Genomic DNA, 17,499 nt, shown 5'->3' on the forward strand with positions numbered 1-17,499 from the left:
CAATGAAACACAAAGAACAGAATAAAGAACACCTACAGAACTCAACCTGTCCAGCTGGACTTAATTATGCTGTTTCAAATATACACAACAGTCCCAATAAGCAAACTCCCTTAAAAACACAATATAAATGGAACACATGCTTACAGGTTGAAATTGAAGGGCAGAAAAGACAGAGAGTTTCCACACAGCTCACTGTTGAACTTGTCAGTTCAGACTGAACTAAAACTGGTCAGCCCAGCTAAAGAGCTGATCATTCCCCTTTCTTTATACAGGTCACTTCTAAAACATGACCACTTTGTCCTGAAGTCTCATCTGTTTACATATAAACAAAAGGCCTCTCAAAATCCTCTTCAGCTCTGTACCAAACCAGACTGATCAGAGCCCTGCTTGGTTTAATGCCCGTCCTAAAAAAGTCAAGGACAGGGTCTTTTTGAGCCAAGGAACAGCTTTTATAAAAAAAGGGCTAGCTTTGTGACATAAGTCAAGGGAAATAGCCTTCCTGAGTGGAGGAAGATGTTGCAGGCAATGATACAAGTGGTAGAGCATAAGCCTTGAAGTGAGGTGCATCCAGTAGCTGCAGTCAGTGTGAGGTATCAGACAAATGATGATACTACCTACACTGACAGAATAGAGAAGCTCATTAACCCTCTTTCTACAGGTCTGGGCATTCCTCCAGATGGTAAAAATTGCACTGACCTAGGTGGCCACTTTGGACCAAGCTGTCAATATCTGGTGTTATGGCCTTCTGGGTGAAGAGGAAGTCCTACCTTTGTGCTGCCCTGTCCAACAGCTCCTCCAGATCCCTGCCTGCAAAGAGTTTAACAGTTTCTTTTTGCTTGCCATGTCTGGGGCAAATGTCAGGGACTATGCAAGGTAACTTTATACTGATGGTGCTGGGGTCTTTTCAAAATGGTAGAAGGGATGTTGGTCAATTTTGGGATATCCACTCAGCTGCAAATTGTTGCAGGAATTGTGTGTGGTAAAATGGAGCCAGAATTGGACATGAGGGATTCCATATGGGGCTAGCTTGGTAAGATTTGGTGAGAAAATGTGTTGGGTTTTCCAGTGGAAGTTCCTTGATGAAACTCAGATTTAGTCAAGAAAGCTAAGGTTTTGCCCTATGCTACAATCTCAAAGGAATTGTAAGATGGCTGTCTGCAGTGAGTGTGCTGCAGGGTATAGGTAGCTTGATCATGATAAACCAGGAAGGACATTAGTACGTTTTACATTTCCATCTAAACAAAAGGAAAAAGCAGAAGTAAGAATTAAGTAGGGACAACAAAGTAGGCCTGACAACTGGTGGTGTGGGTGAATTGGATTCCTAACTTTAAGAAAATGCATCAGTTACTCTGGGGGCAGGAAGGGCCCAATATAGGAATCATAGCCACATCAGTGTGATGTCAATTAGGTCCCTTAATGAACCAATTGACACCAATTTTCTATAAACGCATCGCAATCATATAATGACTCATCGGTTAAATGGAACTTGCAAGGCTCTCCTGCATCTCAAAAAGGTTTCCTACAAAACCCTTTTGGGTTTGCAAGCAGCCTTCTGTAGGGGAGCTGGTTGCCATCATTGTCAGGCATACCCTGTGTCTGTTTAAGAGATTGAATATTAGGAAGAGATGGGCGTTTGAAAGCCATCCTTGCCCGTGCCTCTAAACCATATTCCTTCTGTCCCCAACAATCCCCTTCTTGCAGCTCCCATCTTGCCTACACTCACTTTGGTCAAGGGTCCTGTGTTGATCTTGGGCATTTGCTGGGTGCCAGCAAATGTCACCATTCTTGGTGGCATTGAAGGCAACAAGGAGCTTCCGAGTTCTAAGTGGCCAGCTGTTCTCAGCCAGTAGAATTTTCAACTGCAGGACCTGGAATCCCAGCAATGGTCCAATGGTAGTGACTAGAGTGCCATATCAGATCACTCCGACAGAACTGAGTGGGTTTCTTTACCAGTTCTCTAACCCTCATCAGACCCATTAAATTCCACCCAGACATTCGTGATACAAGACTTTAAAAAACTACTGCAAGTTTTGTTCATGAATGGTCTTCTCTTTGAACATGACGACAGTGTGACTGCTTCTTATTCTGTAGCAAAACTCCAAGTACATTAACTGAGAGCCTATTTAATTCTGCCCTGTGTGCCACATGCTGGAAGCATTCTGCTGGAACTGATTAAACTAATTGGGATTTCAAATTCAACTTCCATTCATTTACCTGATCTATTTGAATTACTAATGATTATTTGAATAAATTATTGTTGCTCTAGTTACACAACAACTAATAAATAAGCTTGTAAATGTGTGCATGTGCTTGTTACAACAAGTTCTCAATGTTACTTTATTTTACATTATTTCCTGGTATTCTGTCTAATTATTTTCTGTCTGATTAAACATTATTGTAAGATGCTTTATATTTGCAGTAAACAAGTGGAAGTAATTTCATAAAACAGAGGAGGAAAGGTAGGCCATTCGGACCATCGAGCCTGACCAACATTCAATGAGGTCATGGCTCATCTGATAATCTTGAACTCCACCTTCCTGCCTTTTCCCTCCACCCCATGAGGGTGGTACAGCAGTTAGCACTCTGCCTCACAGAACTAGGGACCCAAGTTCAATTCCAGCTTCAGGTGACTGTGTGGGTTTCCTTCAGGTGCTCTGGTTTTGCCTCACGGCAAAAGATGTAAAGGCTGGGTGGGTTGGCCATACTAAATCCCATAGAGTCCAGGGATGTGCAGGCTATTTTGGCCTTGACTATACTTAGTGAACCAGCCTCAGTGATAAAGAATTCCACTGATCCATGCCCTATGAGATGGGGTGGTATGGTAGCTCAGTGGTTAGCATTGCTGCCTCACAGCACCAGGAACCTGGGTTCAATTCTGCCTTGGGCAGCTGTTGATGTGGAGCTTGCACATTCTCCTTATGTCTGTGTGGGTTTCCTCCCACATTACAAAGATATGCAGGTCAGGTGGATTGGCCATGTTAACTTGCCCATAGTGATAGGTGCATTAGTCAGAAGGAAATGGGTCTGGGTGGGTTACTCTTCAGAGGGTTGGTGTGGACTTGTTGAGCCAAAGGGACTTTTTACACACTGTAGGGAATCTGATATATTATAAAATAAATTTGTCTGCATTTCTGTCTTAAGTATGCAATCTCTTACTGTGAGATTATACCTTTGGTCCTCCATCTTGCACAAGGGAAAACAATCCTTCTATATCTATCCTGTCAAGTCTTCTATGAAACTTGTATGTTTCAACAAAGATGCCTCTCATTCTTCTATATTCCAATGAGCACAGGCTCAATCTGCTTAACCTCCTTTTAAGACGGTCCCTCCATGCCCAGTACCAACTCAGTTAACCTTCTCTGGATTGTCTGCAAAGCTAGTGTATCTTTCTTTAAGTAAAGGGCCCAAAACATTGAAGTAAAGGCCAATATTTGCTTTCCCCATTACCTGTTGAACTTAGATGCTACCTTTTTGTGATTCATGGTTAGAACAGAGGGAATTGGGAGTCCTAGTCCATGAATCGCAAAAGGTTAGCATCCACATTCAATGAATAATTGGGAAGGCAAATGAAATGTTGGTCTTTCTTCCAACAGGAATGGAATGTAAGTAGACAGGTTTTGATGGATCCAAATAATTGAAGTAAACTGTATGTAATAAAATCAGCAAGAATTGCCAAGGGTAATTGAAGTGAATTGACTAAATATTTTGATTCAGTATAACATTTTCAGTGATGTTCACAAATTCAATCATGACATCCATTATTACAGTTGTTACAAATTATGTGCAAAGAGGAGATAATGCCACAAGCGCAAAGGAAAAATAGGGACAAAGAAAACAAGGTAAAGAAAGAAGACAGATAATAAAGAAGACAGAGAAAAGCAAAACAGAATGTGAATGAAATATGAAGAGAAAAGCAGTGAAAGATGAAACCAGTTGAGTATACTGTGAGGTGATACTTTACAAAAAAAAGGGAGAAATATAAAGGGACAAGCAAGAAATTTCCTTTACATTGTAGTTAGTAACAGTATTAGATATTAACACTTATAGAAAGGTTTCTCCCAAATTTCATATCATCTTAGTTAAATAAAATGTGCAATAATTCAAGGTCATATTTGGAACTGGATTAGAAAATGGATAAACCAAATTATGAAACTGAAAATTCACGCGCGATGTGAGGTGATCTTGTATGAAATGCACTGCCTGGAAATGAGGTGGAGGCAGGAATAGTTAAAACATTCAAAATGGCATTTGAGGGGCGTTTGGATCGTAAGGGATATGGGGAAAAGCCAGGAGATTGGAACTGAATAACGGAGCTAGTGCAGGCACAGTGGACTGAATGACCTCTTTCGGCACTGTAATAATTCTGTGATTCTTTGAAGTTATTCTGGAAAGATATGTTGTAGAAGAGTTAATAGTGTAATTAACTTTATATCCAATTTCTATGTCACCAATTTTCACTGCGGAATTTTCACTGCATACATCAAGCAATAAAGAAGCAAAGAGCTGGCCAAGATGGGTTATCAGCTAAAGCATCAACTTAACCAATGATGTCAACTTTGTAAAGAAATTGAATCTGGATCCACAAGCTGCCACCAAAGAATTGTTGAGTCAATGATTCCCAGAAAGAAATGACTACTGTCGTTCTTAGGAAGCTGTGCAGCATTTGTGGGAAAGTGTATCAACTCACATCTTCAAATAACAGCAACCAACTGTATGCTACTTAAAAGGATATTCACAATTTCATGTTCTTTGCAACTGGATCCATGACAAGGACCTCTAAAACAGGTCAAGAAATTTTCTAGAGCACATTGCCATGTCTTCACCAAAATACAAGCTAGTGCTATTCTAGAAATTAGCTAATATCTTAAACTGGAAAGTGTAAGTGCATTGCTATCATTTTATTCGATAGGTGTCACCAGGAGAAAGGGCATTACTTGGCCAATACATCTTGCTAGGGAGTTCTCTTGGGTGACAAGGAGTACAACATGGACATGAAGCCAGATGTGTTAGCACCAAAACATGCAACAAGGAAGGACAGCAATAGTGAGGTGGCATCCTTGCCCTTCCTTTAGTATAGCATAACCTTCTGTGGATCTCTTCCTCTTTCAATGCCATATTTGAGAAACTGTACATCCTGTCCCTTAGATTGTGATTCATTCTGCATCATGTTGTTGTCCAGAGTGCTTCATATCTGTTGTGGCATTGGTGCAAGGAGCCCACATAAAGTGCTCAACAAAAGTTCTGTCTGATCAGTTCTTAAATTTATTCGCACATTTAGATAATTTCTACTTATGGTAATCAACAATTATGACCAAACTGGGTATTACATCCAGATTTTCAGACATGATTTATTATTGCAGAATTAACATAGTACCTACTTCCATCCTTTGATGAAGACAAATGCCTGGAGCTTTCCAGAAAATGAGCCAAGATGCTATGATATATGAGACAAATCATATTTTAAATACTTTTTTTGTCTGTTGTGGTTCTGTTTGCCGAGCTGGGAATTTGTGTTGCAGACATTTCGTCCCCTGTCCAGGTAACATCCTCAGTGCTTGGGAGCCTCCTGTGAAGCGCTTCTGTGATCTTTCCTCCGGCATTTGTAGTGGTTTGAATCTGCCGCTTCCAGTTGTCAGTTCCAGCTGTCCGTTGCAGTGGCCGGTATATTGGGTCCAGGTCGATGTGCTTATAAATTGAATTTGTGGATGAGTGCCATGCCTCTAGGAATTCCCTGGTTGTTCTCTGTTTGGCTTGTCCTATAATAGTAGTGATGTCCCAGTAGAATTTATGTTGCTTGTCATCTGTGTGTGTGGCTACTAAGGACTCATAACAGCACACAAACCAACAGCCACTCTCAGACAACAACTCACCAGAACGAAGGACCCGATACCCAGCATGAGCAAAACCAATGTAGTGTACAAAATCCCATGCAAGGACTGCACAAAACACTACATCGGACAAACAGGAAGACAGCTAATGATCCGCATCCATGAACACCATTAGCTATGAAACGACATGACCAGCTATCCTTAGTAGCCACACACACAGATGACAAGCAACATGAATTCGACTGGGGCAACACTACTATTATAGGGAAAGTCAGCGAATTCCTAGAGGCATGGCACTCATCCACAGATTCAATCAATAAGCACATCGACCTGGACCCAATACACCGACCACTGCAGCGGACAGCTGGAACTGACAACCGGAAGCGGCAGATTCAAACCACTACAAATGCCAGAGGAAAGATCACAGAAGCACTTCACAGGAGGCTCCCAAGCATTGAGAATGTCACCTAGACAGGGGACGAAATGTCTGCAACACAAATTCCCAGCTCGGCGAACAGAACCACAACAACGGCACGGTGGCACAGTGGTTAGCACTGCTGCCTCACAGCGCCAGAGATCTGGGTTCAATTCCTGCCTCAGGTGACTAACTGTGTGGAGTTTGCACATTCTCCCCATGTCTGCATGGGTTTGCTCCGGTTTCTTCCCACAGGTCAGGTGAATTGGCCATGCTAAATTTCCCAATGTGTTAGGTTAGGGGTATGGGTGGGTTGCGCTTCGGCGGGGCGTTGTGGACTTGTTGGGCCGAAGGGCCTGTTTCCACACTGTAAGTAATCTAATGAGCACCCGAGCTACAAATCTTTTCATAAACTTTTTTTGTCTATTTCACTAATTCTAACTATGCAACAATTCGCTCTCATTTGCATCAGAAAGTTGTGGCTTTAAGATGTCACTCCAGAAACTTAACAAATTAGAGAATCGAGGGATGATGTTATTCACAGGTGATGTTAAATTGAGTTTGTCCTCTCAAATGGAGTTAAAGGTTCCTTCACACTTCTTGGAGATGAACAGAGAAGTTTGTCCTATATTCTGCTTAATATTTATTATTCAGCCAAGTTTCAAATGATTTGTTTATCATGTTATTATCTGATTACTAGGCATGGGAGTTTGTTTTGTACATTTATACAACAGTTTCCTGTATCACAACAGTGACTATACTTTGAAAGGTTCTAATTAGCTGTGTAGTACTTTGAGAAGTCCCAGTGCCATGAAAGATTTGGTAGAATACAAATTTCCTTTTTTTGTACTTTTAATCCAACACCAAGATAATTTGAATTCTGGAGGGATTAAGTTCATATCCTCTCAACGCTGGAAAATATTGATTCGGTTTCAGAGAAGGTATTTGAAGCAGTATGTCTCAGGAAATGAATGTTTAGATAATGTAATAATTATTCACAACCAGAATAATGTGATTCGCTTTGATCAAGTTCAGTGGGTGGAAGTGTCAAGGCCATTCCTCTTTCCAGCTATCTAGCTATCAATATCTAGCTGATAGGCTTTCTTTTACTCATTCATTAGATCTTGGCATCACTGTCTGGTCCAACATTTATTATCCATCATGGTTTCCCTCAAGAACATGGTGATGAGCTGTCTTCGTGAATGGCTGAAGTTTATTTTGTGTAAGTGTTTTCACTATGTCATTAGGGAAAGAGTTCCAGAATTTTGACCCAATTTATCGCACAATCCTTTACTTCTGATTTATTGCTTGAAGGATGTCACACCACCAAGGCCATAGCTTATTTCCTCTTTGCTATGGATGTACCTCATATCTACACATCAGCTTCTGTCTACAGCTGTTCGTATGATTCAAAACAATGCATGTACAAATGTCAACACACATTGTTACAAAGTTAACACTAATACAAACATTAGTTTAGTCTAATGTAATTGTTTCTCCTCCAAAGCATTGAATCAACACAAAGCTAATGTGGAACTCAGCTATTCACAATTCCTTTTTTAACTACTTCCCAGAGTAAAACTCCTTCTTGCCTTCCTTTATTGATAATTCAGAGCTTTCTTATCAGAATTCAGTGAATTGGGAGGATGAGCTTGATCGATCTCGAAGGTTGAGTGTTTGTGCAATCTGGCTAACCCATCAATACTAATTCAGTTGTGTGCTGCTACTTTTATTCTGTTCAAAATGCTGTGGTTTATTTCTTCATCAAATTAAGCTAAGTAGAATCTCTTGATACAAAAGTACTAAAATCTACAATTGTTACAATTCATCGATGAATACACTTTGATTGGGTGATTATATGTAAACAAAGCTAATTGTGAAACACCAATCTATCTACTAGTCCTCCAGAACCAGATATAGGGGATTTGTTTAAAAATTCGAAGTCACACTTTTAGGATTTGGATGAGGAGAATGTTCTTTTTCTCAGAGGGTTGTGCATCTTTGAAACTCTCTGCCTCAGAAGGAGGTAGAGCAAGGTCATTGAATATTTTTATGGATGTGGTAGGTATATTCTTTTAGACAAAGGAATCAGAATTAGTTTGGGTAGATGAGAATGTGAAATTCAGAACACAAACAGATCAATCATTATCTTATTGAATTGCAGAGAAGGCACAAAGGGTTAAATAGCCTACTTTTAATTCTAATTAATATATCATGGGAATATAACCATCTACAATTGCTACTTCAAGCCACACCCCATCCTAACTTGGAAATATATCGCTGTTCCTTCACTATCAGAGAGTCATAGAGATGAACAGCACAGAAACAGACCCTTTGGTCCAACGCATCCATGCTGCCCTTATCTAGACCCATTTGCCAGAACACAGCTTGTATCACTCTAAACCTTTCCTATTCATGTACCCCTCCAGATGCCATTTAAATGTTGTAATTGTACAAGCCTCCACTACTTTCTCGGGCAGCTCATTCTATGCACACACCACCTTCTGCACAAAAAGGTTGCCTTTTCCATCCATTCCATGTATATATTTCCCCTCTCACCCTAAAACTATGCCCTATATCTCTGGACTCCCCTATTCCAGGGAAAAATATCTTGTCTATTTATCCTATCTATGCCCTCATGATTTTATAAATAACTATAAGGTCACCCCTCAGCCTCTGACACTCCAGGGAAAACAGCCCCCAGTCTATTCAGCCTCTCCCTATAGCTCAAATCCTCCAACTCTGGCAACATCCTTGTAAATCTTTTCTGAACTCTTTAAGTTTCACAATATCCTTCCGATAGGAAGGAGACCAGAATTGCACGCAGTATTCCAACAGCGGCCTAACCAATGTCCTATACAGCCACAATATGACCTCCCAACTCCTGTACTCAATACTCTGACCAATAAAGGAAAGCATACCAAACATCTTCTTCAATATCCTATCTTCCTGCAACTCTACTTTCAAGGAGCTATGAACCTGCACTCCAAGGTCTTTTTGTTCAGCAACACTCTCCAAGAGCCCAGCAATAAATGTATAAGTTCTGCTTTAATTGCTTTTTGCAGTTAAAGGGACAGCTGGAAAATGGGAAGCCTTCAAAAATGAGATAACGAGAGTTCCAGAGATAGTATGTTCCTGTTAAGGTGAACGAAAAAACTGGTAGGTGTAAGGAACACTGAATGACTAGAGAAATTGAGGTTTTGGTTAAGAAAAAGAAGTATGTGTCCGGTATAGACAGCAGAGATTGAGTGAATCACTGGATCAAATCATGAATATCCCTCACTGTCAGCATAGAGGATGTACCTATAGAACATTTCAACACCATTTTCTCGGGGGCAATTAGAGATGAGCAATAATAGCCAGCAACAGCCACATCCTGAGAATTATTTAAAAAAATATATTTTCCTGTTTTGCATCTGTTATTGATTGACAAGAACTGACATTATGTTTATTCCCAGTGTCATATCATTCCTTCCGATATTGAGTCTTGGAACCTCTATTGAGATTCTGAAAGTCAAATTTCATAAAGAATTTCCTGACAACATCTCCACCAGACTCAATCACTAGTTCTCTAATGAATTTGCTGAACATTTGATGGATGTAATCAATGCATCCTATGTGCAACAGTGAGTTGCAGCACAACACAGAAGTTTTGGCGTTGTCACATTCCAATGTATGTTGTAAATCAAGCCTTGCTATTACTGGAGTCATCATAAATGTGAAAAGATTTAATCAAACTATCCAAAGTCCCGAATTTGATGAATGAATGAATGAATTAGTTTTATTGACAAACTCAGGTGAAAAGAAAACCTCACTAGGTTCTTGCATGTAACAAGAAAGTAACTGGTTCTTTCAAACAAATGATCTTTTATCAATACCAGTTAGGGTAAATAAGGGGAATTGCTAACTGTTAAAGCTACAACTTAAGTCTATCTTGTCGTAACCTCCCTCTTCACAAGCAGATACACGAAGATTGACAAGATATGGATACTAAGGGTGGCAAAAAGAAATAAAATTCAATTGCACCAATCTGGATCACAGGTTTTGATAAATTGCTTCCTTCTTTTCCTTTCAATTTATTTTGGTTCTTTGTTGTTGAAACAAGTTTTATTGGAAATTGATGCTCTTTCATCCTCTGAAGTCATTATATTCCTCCTTCAGCAGAGGATGTGCAGTGTAAAGTGAGTGGAAGAGAGTTCGCTGTTGATGGACAGATTCTCACACCTTCTCACAAGAGAAAGACACAGATTTTTTTAATCCTTTCTCTTTGCAGTTCTCTGCTGCACCGGACTCACATCAGCCAAGATTACCTGGTTAGGAACCTTGTTGACAAGCAGTTTTCCCTTAATTCAGAACTCCTTGGCTCCGGGTGTCTGTTTCTGTAGTTTCTGCTCCAGGAAAATGCAACTTTCAATATGCTCGAATAATTATGATTTTTAAAATACCAGCCATCTCTTAGCACAGCCTCCTTGGTTATAAAACCTAACAAAACTCACAAACACCTTATAAGATGACAAATATTGCAGGTTAAACAATACAATCTTAACCCTAAACAGCTTACAAAAAGTGAAATGCATCAACTTCACATTACCAAATCCCAATTCACAGATTAATATGCTGCATTTGCTCCATGAGCACACTGATCTGACAAGATCAATATCTTTGATCATGCTTAAGGACTTCTCTAAAGCATTTGATTACATGATCACCATCTCAAATCTCCTGAAAATGAGAGTCAATTCATTTTTACTTTCTTGAATAAGTAACTTCAAATTGTGAAGAATACATCGAGTTCACTGATAAAGTGCTTGAGTGGGCATAGATAGGTGGTGGAGATTCCCAGAGAATGGAGATAGGACAAATTATGTTCCTTTCTGTGATCAGCACTGCTGACTGCAAAAGAATTTAACACTAGCATTCACCAATTTAATTAAGTTGGATGACCTGACAGTCATTGAAAAGTGTAACAGCCTGTACTGGGGGTCAACTGTTCTTGAACAACTTCAGAACTGGTGTTCTGGGAACTGAATGCTGCTAAAGGCCCAAAAGGTGCAAAATTTTTCAAACCATCTTCACTCAAAACAAACTAGCCACTTGAAATCTGTCCTCAAAATATGTTGCAATTCATCATTGTTAAACTGACAAACTGCTTAGTGTATTTATTCAGGCAGAACCTAAAATGAGATGTACACATCAATTTTGTTGTTAAAAAGTTAACAGCCATCTGGACATACTTTGGAAGCTGAAATACCATTCTGTCTCAAGCCATTTAATAACCATTCTCACTATGTTTATTTACCAATTTGGAATGTAGGCACTTGTGGGGTTGAGTGCAATCACAAAAATATAAAGCTGTTGAAAGTTTTTTGGAAAAAGGCTTGCTAAATTGTCTTGTACCAAATTGTCAGTTATTTAGATGACTTGCATGATTCCAGTCTGGACACAGTTGAGAACAGGGACAATCAACTCTGCTATTCTTTTGTAAGGTTATTCATAATCTCCTAAATTCAATACTCCTTGACATATCTCATAACAGCTATCAACTACAGAACTCAAAATAATTAGTTGAATTAAGATATGCAAGTTCAATATTTAAGAATAGCTTGATGCTATATTTCATCTGCATGGTCAACAACTCTAAAGATTGCCATACTTTGAATTGTTTACAATGCAAGGACTGTCATCAATATGTTCTCAGAAATTTTGCTGTCAAATTTTGTGTCTATATTTCATTTGGAATGATTGATTGTAAAACCATACTTCAAATCTAATTTTAAATAATTAAAAAAGGTTTTGAAGAACAAATAGGAATCAGCACATTTATAGAGATCCAAGTCTGTTAATATCTACCACCTGCCTACGTTGTATAATTCATGTGCAACTAACGATGGTGATTACTATAATGTGTCAAACCCAGTAAAATACACTCAGGAACACTACCAAACCTAGCGGAGCAATTCCATTCTTTGCAAATAAACGTTTGAGCTGTGTAGCTAGCTCCCGTTCTTCCCTTTGATAGCACAATGGCATGATTGATATATACTTCTGTAAATATGAATGGGAGTGAATAATACACACTGTATGATAAAAAAAAGACAGATACAGCTGGAGAGATACTAGCTATTTACAATGTGCGAGGTTCTGACAGAAAAATAAGAAAAAAAAAATAAGTTGAATAGTATCTATAGATAGAATAAGCGAGGATAGAATCGATAGAATAATTTCAATAGAAAGTGGACTGATATGTCCTCCAGTGAGCATCTTCATTTGTTCCTGCCCCATCCCATACACACACTTCATCTTTCGCCACACGAAGAAGCCTTTCAGAGGATCAAAACCGTACCACTTCTGTTGCTGTAATTCTTTCGTAATGACACCTGGCTTGATATTGATGCGGTCTTTATAATAAAAGGTAATTCAAATTAACAGCGGAGGGAGGAGTGTGGGTAGGAACACAATCAACCAGACATCAGAAATGCAAAGGATAGTGGTGTGGAAATGAAAGAATATGGGACAAAAATTGGACAAAATACAGGTTAAGGATGCTAAAGAGAGTGTTCAATGAGAACATAAAGCATTCATATTGAAAGATTACTGGTTTGATCTGGGCAAACTTTTATTTTCTAATTGGTTTTAATTCATAATGACATTCAGAGACAATTATACTTTAACTGTGATAATTTCTGAGTTTAGTGTATAAAAGTACTTTCTGCATAAAATATACAGTACCCGGACGTTAAGAGCACTGCCCATTAAACATCATTCCCTTGGATATAAGAGCAGGGATATCACAACAATACACCTGGAGCAGGATGTGGTTGGTTCTGCATCAGGAACTTCCACAAACGAAGAAAGGAGATTGCAGCTCGGAAATAAGGTAAAGTTGGCAGAAAAAGCAATCTTCTTTTTCCTTGCTTCTTTCGAGTTATGATCCTCGGCTTTGGTGGAAGGGCAGTCACAATCTCCGTGGTTAGACGAGCTCGTCAGCTTTTTAAAATATGACAGCTATTACGAGGTGATTTTAGTTCCTTTGTTGCCCGAGCCTATCTTTCTACCTCATTACGTCTCTCTCTCCTCCCAGCTCCCACCATCCCCCAATACCTTTCCGGCTGGTGGATGGGGTTTACCCCAGAATCAATCGGCGCTTCTGCTGCGAGATTCCGGGCGAAGCGCCTGGAGATTCGAATATTTCTTTTGTTTGATTTTTCACTAAATTGAAACACACACCAGGCAGTGTCCAGCTATGACACTCAATTATAGCATCTAAGGATGGGTGTGAACCAAGTAAATAATGCAAATACATTTCCTATCAAGCAGATACATTAAGAAGTTTGTGATCAAGCTTTATCAAAACGTTTCTGATGGAAAAAAATCAATTCGGGCTATCTCGACAAGGCAACAAAATATTCGGACATATTTTACTAAACACTAATTTAATGGACGTAGATTGATCGACTCCAATGTATAGTTTTTTTGTTGAATAATAGATTATTTGAATAAAATAACTCTAAACTGTAAATAAATAAACTCAATCCGCTCACTCCCATAGACGTGCTGACAGCATGCAGGTCAACTGTGGAAACGAAAATTCACAACCGTTGAAATATCCTCAATTCCATTTCATTAAACCAGAAACAACCTAAAGAATATTATATGTACCTTCTGATTATTTAAATTACGAAAATAATGTCCGAAAAGTTGTTATAATCTAACGGAAGAAATGAATGGCATTTTACAGATCAGTTTCAGTGAACTTCAAGATTCGTTGAATTAAGAAAATCACATCGGACCTCAGTAACATTGAACAAATGGACAATATTCACTAATTTAATTTGAGAGAAAACTGCTTGTGTATCATTTGGACTGATTTGATTGTCCTGTTTAATGGGGGAAGTTCGAGTTAGTGCTCTCTAGGTGGCAGTAGATCTCCTTTGCACGAGGAGCCATCCATGGTGCTGAAACGATTGTGTGTGTTGAGGGGTGGGGGGGAGAGGGAAGGATCAATTGGGAATGTCATTCTCATTTGTATCATTATTACAAAAAAAACTTATAAATTAAAATTGTAGGTTTTTTTTCCATTTCGGCATTTAAGCAAAAGAGTTACTCATCCAGCGTTTGAAGTGATCTTTCAGAGCTTATTGTTTTCAGCAAGAATGGAAGTAAATCCCTTGCACAAATCCAACGCCTTGAGAAGCAGCATTGCAATGGATTAATAATTTCAATGATATTATATATTGGATTCCGACAGCCAAATCCTGCCTCCTGGTGAGTATTATTAAAGTTGTCCCACAGAAAGACATTGTGCCAATCTCCTTTTACAATGCATCCTTTTCCTCTTTGCTGTCGCAGCAGTTTGAGGGAGAACGCTCTTTTAAAAAGTTATGGAAAATAGTTTAGGGGTGATTAAGTTGAATAAATATCTATCCAATGTTTATCACCATACAATTGTTCAAATGTTTATCCACCTGTACCATGAAGATTTGTTTAACTGCTTTAAACTTTTTGCAGCCAGTATTTCATTTCTCGTGTTTTTTTTGTGTGTGTCTTTTCCTCTGGTACAGAACATACCGCAAAAGCGAACGCCCCCACACGGTGGAGACCGAATGGACTCTCGGCATTCCCTCTGGGACAAAGTAATGGGCACATTTCCTTTTCAGTGTCATCACGTTGGGCAAGACACGCAGGGAAAACGGTCAGAGACGTAAGGTAATGCCCCAGTTCCGCCTGCGTTATTGATCCGAGAGTCAGAACTGCTCCAAGCACAGCGGTGGGGGTGGGGCGGGGGGGGGTGCATATCCACCTTGGCTGGGAGAAATCAGAAAACCTGTCTCTCAAAGTAGAAGAAGCAAAATAAAAAGGGAGCGAAGAATGCAAGTGTAGCTGTTGTCCTAGCTGTTGCTGCATACACAGACATCAGCTTGATCATCAGCATGGGAAGACACACTTACAGACAACTATTAGCTATCTGACGTATCCTGGACGGCGGCAGTATATATTCATTCATTCAAACACCATGCGTTGAAAGAAAAGCCAACGATTTACAGAACGAAGGAATGTAGCGACAGGGCTACATTTTTCCTCTCAATAATGTAACGTTGCTGGAATTTGGAGTCTATTGGATTGACACAACTTCTCTCCTACTCCCTCAAACCCGCTCCTCCGTGCTCTCGGAATGGAAAGGTTTAACAACAGCAATTTTTCCTACTCCCAGGAAAACCAGACAAACTTCTCAGAGGTGACGCTGACTTATCAGGTGGTAACTTCATTCTTCATTGGGACTATGATCCTGTGCTCCATCATTGGAAATACTTGTGTGATCGCAGCTATAGCGCTGGAGCGCTCTCTCCAAAATGTGGCCAACTATTTGATAGGCTCACTGGCTGTTACAGACCTGATGGTCTCGGTGTTAGTACTGCCCATGGCCGCTTTGCACCAAGTTCTGAATAAGTGGACCCTGGGACAGGTAACCTGTGATATTTTTATCTCTTTAGATGTGTTGTGTTGTACATCCTCTATCCTGCACCTTTGCGCTATTGCTCTGGACAGGTACTGGGCTATTACAGACCCAATAGACTATGTCAACAAGAGGACTCCCAGACGAGCGGCTGTTCTGATCAGCCTAACGTGGTTGATCGGCTTTTTAATTTCAATCCCGCCCATGTTGGGCTGGAGAACCCCCGAAGATAGAGCTGACCCCGATGCCTGTAGGATTAGCCAGGACCCCGGCTATACCATTTACTCCACCTTCGGCGCTTTTTACATCCCCCTGATATTGATGTTAGTTCTGTACGGGCGAATATTCAAAGCCGCCAGGTTCCGCATCCGCAAGACCGTGAAGAAAACCGAGAAGCAAAAAGTCGCAGACACTTGCCTGAATGTCTCTCCCGCCCCTTTCCAAAAGAAAAGCAACGGCGAGAACAGCAAGAATTGGAAGAGGAGCGTGGAGCCCAAACCCTCCTGTGCCAACGGGGCAATCCGACATGGAGAGCAGGGCTCGGCTCTGGAAGTGATCGAAGTTCAGCAGAACTCCAAAAGTCACCTCCAACTGCCCAACAACACCAACAGCCAATCCCCATCCTGCTTTGAAGCTCGGAATGATAAGAACATTGAAGCGAAGAGAAAGGTGGCTCTCGCCCGGGAGAGGAAGACGGTGAAAACGCTGGGTATCATTATGGGCACTTTTATCTTCTGCTGGTTGCCATTTTTCATTGTAGCCCTTGTGTTGCCATTTTGTGGACACCAATGCTATATGCCAACCTGGCTCCATTCTGTCATTAATTGGCAAGGCTACTCCAATTCACTCCTCAACCCCATCATATATGCTTATTTCAATAAGGATTTCCAAACTGCTTTCAAGAAAATTATCAAATGCAAGTTCTGCAGACAATGATCCAATTATTATTTTGACTATCGTAATTCATTATTGCGATACATTTAACGTGAAAAAAAATGTTAGCATGTGTTGACTTTCAATATTCACTTTAATTTGCAATTGTGACATGAGGGCAAGTGGATTCATCCTGTAACAGAAAGGCTTTCTGTAGGCAGCTTTGAACAACATTTTCCATTAGGAAAGAAAATCTACCCCGATTCAGTGTTAACTTACTTCACTAACCGTATTGTCTCTGATTGTAGTTCAAAAGTGACTGCGTTGTTCTGCGGTTTAATAAAAAAAACTGGACATTGTAGAGAAGTCCAGTGCGTCAGAGGATAATTGCACCACTTACCCAAGGAAACTAAGTGTTGGCTTCACTAGATGTGCTTAGTCTCACAACCCATATAGCAGTTCTACACTGTGTGTTGAGGTTTTCTGCTTGTCTTTACTTTGGTAATTTGCAAAATTGCAGATTTGGCCCTGTGATGGTTCGCAATCGGTGAAGTTACTATCATTTTAGATAAAAATAAAAGTTGTCTGATAAAGAACTAAAGCCTGCTTGTATTTATTGAATTGGCCCACGGTTCAGGTACAACTGGACGATGCTTTGTACAGGTTCATCTGGGTCTCCCGCCAACTTTGCTTTGAAACATATTTGCATTTCCATAAAATGCTAAACTGGTGTTTGCAGAAAATAAATGTATTCCACTGAGCTAATGAAGGAATTTCTGGCAGCAGAAACTGCTTGTGTTAGTGTCCCAGTGAGATACAACGCTGTTTTACCTGTAACTCCCAATGCAATATGAGATAGTCGACAGTGAAAAAGGGTCACACTGTAATCAAAACATGCATTTTTGTTGGCTCTAATTCGTCTCATTGTA

The 17,499-nt window shown here is 40.0% G+C and overlaps 1 protein-coding gene across 4 annotated transcripts in view; it reads left to right on the forward strand.

Annotated features, from left to right (window-relative positions):
• htr1aa (5-hydroxytryptamine (serotonin) receptor 1A a) overlaps positions 1-17,114 on the forward strand; it is an 84,436-nt gene extending 67,322 nt beyond the window's left edge. Inside the window, exons 1-3 of one of the 4 annotated variants that reach the window (XM_072570921.1) lie at positions 12,951-13,120; positions 14,310-14,508; positions 14,805-17,114. In XM_072570921.1, coding sequence (XP_072427022.1) covers positions 15,416-16,633 — 1,218 coding nt within the window. In that variant the 5' untranslated portion in view covers positions 12,951-13,120; positions 14,310-14,508; positions 14,805-15,415 and the 3' untranslated portion in view covers positions 16,634-17,114. Of the gene's footprint in view, positions 1-12,950; positions 13,121-14,309; positions 14,509-14,804 lie in introns of those variants that run through there. The other 3 variants (XM_072570940.1, XM_072570932.1, XM_072570910.1) reach the window with 3 other exon arrangements.
• Positions 17,115-17,499: the final 385 nt, after the last annotated feature.

Source organism: Chiloscyllium punctatum, chromosome 1 (genome assembly GCF_047496795.1).
Source record: "Chiloscyllium punctatum isolate Juve2018m chromosome 1, sChiPun1.3, whole genome shotgun sequence".
Taxonomy (NCBI): Eukaryota; Metazoa; Chordata; class Chondrichthyes; order Orectolobiformes; family Hemiscylliidae; genus Chiloscyllium; species Chiloscyllium punctatum.